The 13,281-nt window shown below is 45.0% G+C and overlaps 1 protein-coding gene across 1 annotated transcript in view; it reads left to right on the top strand.

Moving 5' to 3' along the window:
* The window catches only part of CREB5 (cAMP responsive element binding protein 5), a 566,841-nt gene that overhangs the window by 460,027 nt on the left and 93,533 nt on the right, over nt 1–13,281 (top strand). The window contains exon 6 of the mRNA XM_088445420.1: nt 1,391–1,517. Within this exon, the coding sequence (XP_088301546.1) occupies nt 1,391–1,517 (127 nt within the window). The remainder of the gene's footprint in view (nt 1–1,390; nt 1,518–13,281) is intronic.

The following is a 13,281-nucleotide window of genomic DNA, read 5'->3' as shown; positions in this document are numbered from 1 at the left end:
CAACATATGTTTAAGATAACCAATTAAGGAGTCTATCTCCTTTTCTTTACCTGTGCATATCAAAACCTGCGAGTGTACACCTTTTAGAGGTTATTATAAGTATTAGAAATTTTCACAACTTGACTTGGATAGTCAATAAAATATTCAATCATCGTTTAGGTATGTGTATATATGTTTGTTAAGGGGTGACTCAGTCATATTTTGTCAAATAGAGTCTCCATACCCCAATTTTTTAAAGAAACAAACTATTAAAAAGTATATTTTAACTTATTTTCACTTATTTCACATCTGACACTGTATGATACTAGGGGGTAAATTTACTAAAGTGGGCAACATCACTTCTAAAACTCACGTCTAAAAACGCTCACTTTAGTAAATTTACCCCTAAGAGTGCCCCACAAAGGAATCTCTTGCTGTACATTAGCCTAGACTAGTGAATAGAATTGCAGTACTTCATATTCGATTCCTGGGAACACCTCCAGTTTCTATGTTAATAGTGTTTCTTGAACTCCGATATTTAATGATTGCTGGTTTCCATATATTTTCTATTTTGATTTGTTTATCTTGCGCGGGATATAACTTTTCTTTTTGAAGCAAATATGAAAACAATGTTTATGGATGTACTGTGTAAAGGTTGTACATGAAGAGTAGGTTTAAAGGTGCGTATCAACTTGACAATTAAAGTGAGCAATTGAATGATTACGACATCGTAATCGTTCAATCGCTCATTAATTGTTCAGTAATCGTGCAGTTTAATTTCGAAAAGGACCAGCGATGCGCGCTCCTGCTGGTCATTTTCGACATCAATCATCGCCTGAACATGCCGGTCAATCTGCCGATAAGGACAGATTGTGCATGTTCGGGGATGAGGGAGGGTGCATGAACTGAACGACATATTGTTCAGTGTAGGCACTTGCCGATAGAGGAACGACAGTACGATTATAACATTGTCATCGTACAGTCGTTCCTCATCCTGTAAGTGCCTACACTGAACGATATGTCGTTCAGTGTAGGCACCCTCCCTCATCCCCGAACATGCACAATCTGTCGTTATCGGCAGATTGACCTGAATGTTCAGGCGATGATTGATGTCGAAATCAGCCAGCGGGAGCGCGCATTGTTTTTTACTTTAAACTGCACGATTACTGAACGATCAATGAGCGATTGAACGATTGCGATGTCATAATCATTCACTCGCTCACTTTAATCGTCAAGTGAATACGCACTACAGGGTGAGGAATGACTGTACGATTACAATGTTGTAATCCTACTGTCGTTCCTCTATCGGCAAGTGGATACGCACCTTAAGTTGGATCTGTGATGCAATGTACAGCAGTGATATTTTGTTTGTAATGTCTAACACTAACCATATTTTATCTTTTCTGACTAGGCCTGTCCCGGGCTCTCTTTCTTCACTACTGCATCTACACAATAGACAGCGACAACCCATGCCTGCTTCTATGCCTGGCACTCTGCCCAACCCCACCATGCCCGGATCCTCTGCCGTGTTGATGCCTGTGAGTTCTTTATTTATCTATTTACATTGTAAGCAGCTGGATATTATACAAATTAACGGTATTGTTGCATCGAATTATGAATTTTTTTTCAAAGCTGCCAATATATCATCAGATATTTGTTCAATAAATCCTGCCTCAGACAGTGGCACTGGCAGCAAAATATAGGACATTAAAGTTGAACTCCTGTAATTGTTCTAGTTTCAAGCAAAGCATTTTTCCACCTAAGCTAATGAAAACACAGGGACTTCCCCCTGGAGCCCCACAGGGGATGTAGTTAAAATATCGGCAGACGGGATTCCGGCCGCCGATGTAAGGGCGATGGAATCCCGACCGCCGGCAAAATGCAGACGCCACTATCCTGAATGGGATCAGGATACCGGCATCGCCATCACGAACGATGGAATCACAAACATACGGACGCCGGTGAGTATGGTAAGGCACCACCCTGGGAGACTTAGGTTTAGGGTGCGAGCAGGGGGGGTTAGGTTTAGGCACCACCTGAGGGGGGTAAGGCATCCCCCAGGGAGGTTAGGGATAGCAACCACTAAGGAAGGGTTAGGGTAGGGAGAGGGGGAGGGTTAGGGTACTTACCGCTCCTGTCGGGATCTTCACAGTCCAGGCTTCCAGGGTCGGTATTTGAACCGGTGGCTATTGAGCAGCCAGATATATCATACCCATTCCCCCCACAGTTAGCGTCATACCTATACTAGATGTAGATCATGTTTAAGGAATTAGAAGGCTGCCATTGCAGTTTCTGCCACACCCAGTAGAGAGTTTTAGTATGAGAGCTGGATTAGAGGGAGTAGGGGGTGGGCACAGTCAGTACAAGTAACATGGAAGAGAGGAGGGAGGAGCTACTGCTGACAATGTACCCAGAGGAAGAATGAGGACTAGAGGGTTTATTTATGAAGTGTTGTGTTGTAAAACCCAACTCTTCTGTATGTGTTTATTTATTCCCAACATTTAAAAGGGTAGTGCTATTACTAGCCGTGTCTTGCTAGTAAGATGTGGCTAGTAAAACATGAACAGAAGTATCTGGTTTTACAACATGTGATGATGCTCTGCTTCCCCAGCAAGTTTATTTTAAAAAATACTTCTATCACTGCGATTGGTGCATATAGGATAATGGACCTTGGAGGGTGATTTGTGAAATAGTGCTTTTAGTATTTTAGAAACTCCACTGTGGTTTTATGTGGGGATTATGGACCTCATTCAGAGTCGGTCCTTGCGGCCGCACGGTCGTACGCCACCGATGTTCGCTAAACTGCGCATGCGTAAAGTTCGCAATGCGCGTGCGCAAACTAGCTGCTACGATCAGAAATTTCTCTCTCCTTGAACAAAGCCAGGTCGGTAGTTTGAGTGACAGAATGAGGCTTTTGTGGGTGGTAACAGGGGAAGGTGCTTGAAAACGGGGGAGTGGAGATCCGAACGCAGGCGTGCCTAATTATGCGAACGGCGTTTTATGGGAGTGCATAATTAACAAAGTAGTGTCATGGCACACGTGACATGGGTGGTTTGTACACTGGCCTGATCGTAGTGCTTAAGAGAGGGTATGGTCAACCTTAAGCTCTACGGCCAGTTCCGATGGTTACCGATGGTCCCAATTAATCCTTATATGGCCGGAGATGACGTGTAATGCGTACGAGAAGGGGGCGTATTTTTTGTCTTATGGCCGCATCCTCCCCTTGGTCGGCCAGCTAACGATCCGATCTTAAGGACGCAACTTGCGAGTGCATCATTTGCATATCCGGCCCCTTTTCCCTTACGACCGTGCGGCCGCAACGACCGACTCTGAATGAGGTCCTATGAGTCTGATTCTGATTTGGGAGCTAGGCAAAAGAAGCTAGTAATTAGCACCTTGGCACAACCATGCTGCACTGCAGGTGGAGCAGATGTAAAACATGCAGAGATTTAGATTTGGGAGGGGTGTGTCCTACCTCAAATATAAATTGCAGTGTAAAAAATAAAGCTGTGCAGCATTTGTGGGCTACATGCAAAAGCTGCCAGTATTTACCCTACATTTATTGGCACCTTTACATTGCAACATGGTTTGCCCAGGCACAAAATGATTTGCTCTTTCTTTGCTTTGCTCCCAACTCAGATATCAATCCCATATGTTCAGTTACACATTGTTTTATTGTGGAATTTGCATTTGAGTTACTATTTGAAATGTGTGGTATTATGCTGGCTAATCATTTTCATGTAGATTAGGAATTAATCCTTAATCCCTGTGTTTGCAGACTATTTATATGTGATTTATTATATTTTTTTGTAACGATTTAAGATTATAATGATTTATTTGGCAACATATATACCTGGGTATCGATTTCCAGGTATGTGTGTACGATCGGTTAGATTGTAATCAACTTGACTTGTTAAACTATTAGGTCGCTAGTGACTAAATTATTCATTGGTATATATGAATTTATTTTGAGCACATATGAAATGTATAAGAAAATACAGTTGATAAAGACAGAAAGTAAGAAATGCTATACTGTATGTTTCTTTACTGAACAGTGATAAAGAGCCCTATTGCACACAGCTTCCTACAGCACGCTAGCATTGCTCCTACAATTTACTAAAGAATAATGTATAGATGGAAAGATGTTACCGTGCACAGTGATTTTATACCTTACATGGGCTTGTTATGAGCTTTGAGGAACCATTAACATTTTGGTTGCATTGATAGAAACCGGTGCTGTGCCATGCAGCCATTAACTAAGTATTTGCATGGCATGTTTCAGTTATATAGGGAGAGAGTAATATGAGCATCCCAATGATTTTAAAAAGTTGGTTTCTATATGCTCAATGCAGGTGCTCTTCTTTCTCCACTTCCCTTCCCCTACAGAACCCAGAATAAGCTCCTCATGCTCACTTTCAAAACACTCATTTGCTCCTCCCCTCATATTTCAACTCAGTCCACAATCAGTCTCTCCCTCTCCGCACTTCTGCTGACTGTCATCACGTTCCTGTGCTAATTACCTCCTTTCACACCTACATCCAAGACTTTTTCATGCTGCTTCCCTCCTCTGGAACTCACTATAATACTATCTACTAGCCTGCAGGGCTTCAAACATGCCCAGAAAATGCACCTGTTCATCAAAGCCCACCACACCTCTTCACACTATTAACTCGTGTCCTCTGCAGAGTCCTGGAGGAGCACCCCATTTGCGTCATCATGGCCCCCCCCCACCCTTTCAAAATGCCATGAATCACAAATTTGAACTGCAGAATGGCAGGGCGGGCCACGATGACCCAAGTGTGGGGCTACACAGCAATCCGATTCCGCTCCCCACTGTTCAAAGCCGCTATTCACTGCACTTTTAGGTGGGGACAGGGCTAGGATGAAGCAATTCAATTTGAATTGAGTCATCAGACCTTCCGGCTGCCCTCTCCAGTCAGGTAGCCTGCATAACCAGGAGACTGGCCAACTCTGTCAGGAGGCCAGGAGAGCCCTCCTAAATCTTGGATTGTTCCGGGAGAGTTGGCAAGTATCCCCTTTGTCCTGCTTTCAATTGTCCCCCCAGTTTATCTCCAAGTTTTACCTACACTCACGTAGAGTGTAAGCTCTCATGGGCAGGACACTCCATCGCCCGGGTCCTCACTCTACACTATCCTTGTTTCCAATTCTTCCTCCCTCACAGTCAGCAGCAGTTATCCTTTCTCTCTGCCCCTCCCAAACAATGAATGCTACTGTTATTAACTGTCACCCAGTTGTATAGAAATTTCACTGTTTGATTTTTCCCCTTGCACTGTCTGAATATATTGTATTGTCTGTGTGTTTTATTGTAAAATTCCCAGTTCTGTGCTGCGGACGCTGTACAGTTGTTTTGAAGAACCATATTTGAATTGTGCATAAATAAGTATGAGCCAGAATGATCACCCCAGTGATGTACCCCTCCACACTGAATTATAACAACTGTGCAGGATTCATTGCTGGAGCCGCTCATTCTCCCCAATGTTCTACGGAAACAACTCAAACTGAAGCGCGTGTTTCTAACACAGGTGCTGATAGGATATTGTTGTAGCTCTGTATTGTCAATATCACTGTTAGAAGTGGGACAGGTTGTGTTCTACTACAAGCTGCAGAAATTCCTGGTATGGGGTCATCACGATTCTGCTATTAAAAGTGCTTTTAGGTGGAATTATTCATTAACACCAAAGCTCACAGAGTGATTTTCATTCATGTGTTACTTAGGCTGTGAATGGTTATGAAGTCCCGGTGGCTAAATAGCCACCGGTTCATATCCCAACGCCGGCAGCCCGAAGGGAGAAGATCCCGACAGGGCAGGTAAGTACCCTTTGCCTGCCACTCTCCCCCCCTAACCCTAAACCGCCCTTAGCAGTGCTTAACACTAACCTCCCCCCCCAGTGCCTAATCCTAACCTCGCCCCGGGGATGCCTAACCCTAACCCCCTTACTGCACCGTAAACCTAACCCTCCCTCCCGGGGAAGTGTCTAACCCTAACCTCCCCCCAAAAAAACCTAACCCTAACCCCGCTACACTCCCTAAACTTAACCCCCCTGAGGCTAATGCTAAGGGCCCCCAGACTTACATTGTTCGGGCTGGCGTCCTTCGGCGTTCCAGCGTCAGGATTAAGATAGGTGTCGATATTTCAACGCCTTTCTTAAATCCCTTGTCGGGCTTCAGACTGGCGGCATCGCGGCCGCTGGTCTCATAACTAAATCCCCTAGGTTGCTCTCTTGTACTGCCTTGAGTGCTCACTTTGTATATTTTGCTATATAGATAAGTAGATATCCTGGATAGATATCTTTGTACAGATGGGGGAATAACATTCTGAGTCATGTCAAAATTCCTGGACAGCTATGGAAAGAGTGACACTTAGGACATGCAGAATATGAATGAGTTGCCTGCAGGGAAGGTGGCCTACAATTCCCTGTATTGGTCTACTTTTCCCTTCATCTCCCTCAGCTACTCACTCACTTGTAAACTTCTGTGTATGGAAAGAATTCAAAACACAGGTAACTCATGTCTAAACTTGTGTGATTTCTGTACTCCAAGGTTCAGGTTTGGGACACAGCTGATTGTAATACCCGAATTAGTGCAGAAACAGCACAGTTTGCATCAACATACGATGATATATGTAAGATAATGGTACATTGAACATATTTCATAAAGTCGTCTGGACTGATATGTTCCCATACAAGTGCAAACAACAATAAAGTTACCCTTGAACCTAATTAGATTCTTTCATTTGACACTGGTTTACACAGATTAACACATCCCACCTGCCCCGATTTAAGCATCAATTACTGTTAGTCAAGAATAATGTTTATATTGGGTAGGGTATCTGCGGGAATTTTATATTGCTCTATCATTATGTGGAGGCACATTTAAGGAAATTGTCTTATATAGTAGATGAGGCCACAAGGATTATAATTGCAGTAAGTACTCTCCAGGGTTTCCAGGTGTGATACCCCCATCATTCCCAGATCCCCAGTAGAACAACATAGGCTTTTAGAGAGAAGCTACCAATGTAGCTTTGTTATTATACCACCAGAATGTTTATTTGTTTGTTGTTAATGAGCGAAACATATGACCTTCTTATAATTGGGGGGATAGTTGCATGATTTGGGTTTTGTCCTTATCCTCTGAAATGCAAATCTCCAATATTTGCCAATCCATAGGGTAAACACCTGCACGTGCTTCACAGAGTGCTATTGAATCTTGTGCAGCTGTGGATGTGCAATCAGGTACTTAATTGTGACTAACATTCCCTGACCATTGTCTGGGAGAGTTTTGTAAAAAGAAAGTAAAGCTGATAGATCACGTCTTTCCTCATCCATCACAAACAATGAGAGATGTCCCATAGCTTGAATCCTTTATCAAATTTGTGTGACGTTACCAGCTATTGCCTGTGCTAGAAACGATTTATTTATACATATCTCATGGGCAAACACAGGATTCTTATGCTAGGTACATACTGTGCCATTATTGGGTCAACCAATTCTCAGGTCAGTCCGATAATTGCACACTGTGTACACAGCACCCGGAGCCAACAAGCCGATGTCATGTGGCAAATGCAGTGTGTACAGACGTCATCCGACAAACTATGTGTAAAAAACATCACCTCAAGAAGTTATACAGGAACTCATATGTTTTCTGGATCGTTTCAGCTGTCAGACAAAAAAATATGGAAAAATGTGGATCTTTCAGGTGTGTGCCTAGATTTATAGGGTGTTTTCCAAATGCTTGATTTCTGGAACAATGTGGAAAAGTAAAGTGAGCAATAAGTCTGCAAAATAACTTTTTTGTAGTCAAATAATTTTACTGTAATTGACAAGCACAGTTGGGTCAAGGTGTTGCTTATCTACTTAGCAGTGACGTGCGGTCAGGTCAATGGCTGGGGAGACACACCTGTATAAAAACAGTTTTTGTATCAAAACTCTGGAGCATTACAGGGAGTATGATAGGGAAGGGAGTATTACAGGGGAGGCCTTGCCTATCCCTGCCTACCCTGACTGCACGTCCCTGCTACTTAGTGTAAGATGTTATCTACTAAAAAAATTAAGGGGTCAATCCTATTTGGTGCGAGTCATCGCGGCAGTGGCCGCACTTTACGGCAGCCCGTATCTGCCTAATATTGCTCGCAGCTACATAGGGGGCTCCAAACAAATTTATGTTAATCTAGACTCGGGTCGGATAGCGAAGGGTGCGAGATGCGGTGCTGTTGCGGCGTTTAAATGTTGTTGCAACAGCACATCGCACTCTTCGCACCTAATTGGATTGACCCCTAAGACTATCAGTGTATTTCAAAAATCTTAAGCACAGTGGGCGACCATTCCATCAAACTGCCGATATATCGTAACCGTGTCGGTGGGTGTGAACCTCCCATATGTCTGTGAATGACGTAGTTCACAGATATATCGCATCTGCTCTGCAGCACAGCAGATGGACGATATATCTGCAGATATGTTGGCGCATCTGGCAGTGTGTACGGGCCGCCAGACGACCACCAGTACTCTTGCTGCAGGGACCGCCGGTGGAGACAGATAAAGTACTAACCAATCAGCTTCTAACTATCATGTTACAGACTATTTAAAAAAAATTACGTCGAGAAGCTGGTTGGTTGGTACTTTATCTCTTTACACTTTATGGGCCTGATTCAGACCCACTCGCGAGCGGCTGTCCGCTCGCAAGTGGGTCGATGTTATGGACTGAGCATGCGCACGACGGAGGGAGCTCCGTCGTGCGCATGCGCCAGACGCGACAAGCGAAGGAAAGTCCTTCGCTCGTTGTGTCCGATCAAAGGGGGCGTGCTGTCAATGTTGATTGACAGCACGCCCCCTTTGGTGGGCGTGCCGGGGGCGTGCCTCCCTGACTGGGGCGTTCCCACGGGAACGCCTCCCGTCAGAAGCCGGCCCACTGACATCACTAGTGATAGAGCCAAAATCACTCCGGAGCTTGCGGTTGAAAACCTCAACCGCATGCTCCGGCTCGCAAATTCGATGGTCGCGATGGTCTCGACCATCGCGACCATCACAATGCACGCTCGTATAGCCTGTGGGTGGTGACCCACAGCTATACGAGCGTCCAGGAGGACGCTCCATGAAAATGGAGCCCGGCCCTCATTCAGAGCGTGCGCTCTGCTCAGAGCGTACGGCTCTGAATGAGGGCCTATGTCTCTGAAAGCTTTGATAAATCTCCCCCTATACATCTAAATGAAAATCTATTGCTATCAGAACAAATATATAAATGGTTACGAGCCACGGGTTACTGATGACCATAACTACCAAACAGCACAATTAGTACTTGTCCAAGTGCAGGGGGGGAAGGTTTCTAAACAATGGGTAACCTTCTAAGTATGTACCTGGAACTGAATGCAAACCAGTTACTGAATAACACCACCAGACAACTAATCGTGCTATATAACTCCAACTGGCCCACTTTATTTGGGAGGCAAGTTCTGTTCACAAAGTAGCAGTGAATTAAGGGCCTGATTCAGAGCCGCTCATAAGCGGCCGCTCGCTCGTTCCGAGCGATGTTTGCCCAACTGCTCATGCGTACGGATCGTAATACGCATGCGCGAACCAGTCAGTGCAGCCGAATATCGTTTGTTCGCTAAATAGCGAATGCCTGCTATTTTGAGTGACAGGAGTAGGCGTATGTGGGTGGTAACAGGGGAAGGTGCTTGAAAACGGGGAGTGGAGATCAGAACGCAGACGTGCTTACAGGTCAAAATGGGCGTTTTATGGGTGTGCATAATTAATAAAGCAGCGTCATTGACCACGTCACTGGGTTATTTTATAGTTAGAACTGCTCGCAAGATTGCGGTAGGAAAAACCAACCACAAGAATAGCGAGCAGTTCATACGCTGGTCGATGTACTCGATTAATCTAATAAATAGCGGACATGACGTAGGATGCGAGCAGCCAGGGGGCGTAGTTTCCAAAAAAAACGACCGCAAGTTTTGTTCGCTCGTTCAGACATAGAGGCGTGAACAGACCGCAAAGAGCGAACGGTTCATTTGAATAGCCACCCCTTTTTTCAGAACGAACGACCGCAAATAGCGTCCGGCTCTGAATCAGGTCCTAAGTGTCGCTATCACCAGTCATAGGGTCTGATTCCTAGATTTACGCAATGTCGACATTTACACAGATCGAGCGATTTTTAGAAATCGCACATACGTCTACGCGGCACTGAGCACCAGTGATTGGTTTGCGATTATGTTCGCACAAAGGATTCACTTGCAAAGTGAGTGACAGGTAGCACTAGTGCACGCAGGGGGGGTTTCTGAGTACCGAGAAACCCCCCTGACTGACTGGAGAGCAGGCACCATCTACTTAAGCTTCACCCCTCGTGGTAAAATGCCGCGATTCACGGGTCAATCAGGAGCAGGCAGAGCCAATATGACGTGATTCCATTAGAATCGCATCATTCCGCCCCCTCCAGATTGACCTGCAAATCGCAGCATTTTGTCACTAGGGGGAGGGGCCTAATGACATGGTGCCAGCCTGCCAGGTTCAATCCTTATACAGTAGGTCTAAAAACCCGCAGCTATTGCAAGGTCAGTGTGTGTAATGTATGTGTGACATACAGTATGTGTGTGTAAGTTATGTGTGACATATGTATGTGTGTACATATATATACACAGTATATATGTGTGTGTGGAAATCCCCCTGTAAAAATCCAGTGTTTGCCCCTCGGTAGTCAGTGTTTGGGGGAGATAACGGGGTGGCTAGACAAATGCAGGCGTGTTGGGATCACTAAAACCGTGTTTCATTACCGTGCATAAATTAGCCATTACGAACTCCTTGGCAGCATGAGAGCTCTCAGCGTGTCAGGAGAGATGTAGTGTTTGAAGCAGGTCAGACTGCACTCAGAAACCGAGTGGCTGCCTGATCTGCATTGATTTTCGATGTATACATTCTTGCACATGGTCAGATAGATGAGAAAGCAGCAGTGGGTGTCCCTACGCTCTGGTAAGCTTTGGCAGACATTAGAAGATTTTCGCAATTGCATTCCGAATGCAATAGCGTAAATCTCAGAATCAGACCCATAGTGTGCATGGTATGCAAATTTTGGTTGTAGGGACAGACCGGGGGTGGTTTAATACAATGGAAGTGCTAGTGTCACTTTTGGGCGGTTTTATAGCATCCCCGTGAAACAGGGTCATGTGACACACAGATTTGAACGCCTGCATCGTTTTATGCTGGTAGGTGTGCTATCACCCTAATGACTCCTGTGCATGGCCCCTCCCCCTGTCATTTATTCAACCATAATACACCTTCACCTAGGGATGGACATTGGGAGTCCGGCATCGAATGGTTGCCAGGTTTGTGACATCAAATAATACGATGTGGTGGCAACTAGCCATCGCATATATTTGATAGTATAAGGATCGCAATGGTTATACTACCGTCAGAAAAGGGGATGGAGCCTGCGTGAAAGGAGGTGGAGCCTTTTAGTACCCTCATCCACATCACGGTGGGGGCATGCCCAGCACTCTTCTCGAGATGCTGGGCTGCCCCCAGGCTCCCCCTACACTGAGAATTGATGCAGAGTGCATGCGTCCGTTATCTATTCTCCTGCTGCACACCCGCTGCTCTGCTATGCAGAACAGCTGTGTGTGCTCCCCCTCTACAGCCAACCATCGGATGGGCATCGGAAATGGCTGGCAGCCATCGAATTTCCGGTATTCGATGCAAAAATTACTTCAAACGAATCGTAAACATCGATGAGTACTAACCATCAGCTATCGATGTCCATCCCTACCCTCACCTAGTGTACAGTGGGCCTGATTCAGACCCACTCGCGAGCACACATCGCTCGCAAGCGGGTCGATGGTGGGGTACTGCGCACGCGAGGCGCGCGTCGTGCGCATGTGCAAGCCCCGGAGCGAGAGAGATATTCTCTCGCTCCGGGACTCACTACAAAAGGGGCGGCTGTCGATGTTGATAGACAGCTCGCCCCATTTTGTAGGCAGGGAGGGAGGGGTGGCTACACAAACGGAGGTGTTCCCGAAGGAATGTGATGTGATGTCAGTGGAGAGCTTCCTGCTCTGTTAGAGCAGGAAGCTCTCTGGGGCTTGCGACGGACGAGACCCTACCACAAGGGTCTCGTCGCAAGCCCCGATGGTCGCGGCCATCGCGACCATCACCTGGCAGCTCGCAAAAGCTGTGGATGGTCACCCACAGCTTAGCGAGCGGCCAGGAGGCCACAAAAATCAGGCCCAGTGTCTTACAAGTCAGCTGTCAGCAAGGGGAGGAGACAGATTTGATGCTGGACAAGTTTAGCTACTTATCATTCCATCACTTATTTCAGACTCCTTATTTAATTTCTCTGTTTTGTTTTCTTTTATAAGCAACATTAAACTGTTATTTATATATACACTGTACTGTACTTTAAAAACAGAGACCTCTTAATTGTACAGATCACCTCAAACTGAACTAATATGTTTTCCACCTGTTATGTTAATGTTTTTAAAGATTCTTAAAATCATGGCAGGAATGCTGTAAACCCCCTGCTAGGTTTAGCCCACTCATTTTAAATTAGATTACCATCTATAAAATTAGATTACAATCTATAAAATTAGATACCTCTTTAAAATTAGATTTTGGAAAACATGCTTAAATAATTGTATACAGCAAAGTTGGAAGACTGAGGCATTCTTGTTAATGCTTACTCAACTTCACTCCTTTTGGCTAGTGTTTATCAACAGTATTATAACACATGTTTAAGTATGGGTAATATTTTGTTTTTACATTTAATAGTAATGTTATCTAGTACTGCCTACTACACTACATAGTGATGAATGGCGCAGCATTAGAAATCATTGTACATAAGATGTAACACCCCGTGACGTGTGAAGCCACGGACGGAGTGATACAGCTCTGTGTGATTTGTCCATTTACTAAGGTTAGCGCTGTATGTGTGTGACCACATACAGCGTTATCCAGCTTCCGACTGATCAGTGAGTCAGGAGCCGGAAGCCAGAGTGGCCGCTGATTGGCTCTGGCTCCTGACTCACTGACCAGTCCACATAGCCTGAGCCAATCAGCTCTACAGTTAGCGAAGTCTAGCGGTGATAAAAATGCAGAGCTGTGATAAAGAGATGCAGAGCTGTAATAATTAAAGAGATGCAGAACTGTAATGAAGAGATGCGGAACTGTGATAAAGAGATGCGGAACTGTGATAAAGAGATGCAGAACTGTAATAAAGAGATGCAGAACTGTAATGAAGAGATGCGGAACTGTAATGAAGAGATGCGGAACTGTGATAAAGAGATTCAGAACTGTAATG

The sequence above is a fragment of the Taudactylus pleione genome, unplaced genomic scaffold, assembly GCF_031769625.1.
Source record: "Taudactylus pleione unplaced genomic scaffold, aTauple2 ptg000380l, whole genome shotgun sequence".
Taxonomy (NCBI): Eukaryota; Metazoa; Chordata; class Amphibia; order Anura; family Myobatrachidae; genus Taudactylus; species Taudactylus pleione.
The sequence above is the reverse complement of the archived record's forward strand: the minus strand, read 5'-3'. Positions and strand labels throughout refer to the sequence as shown.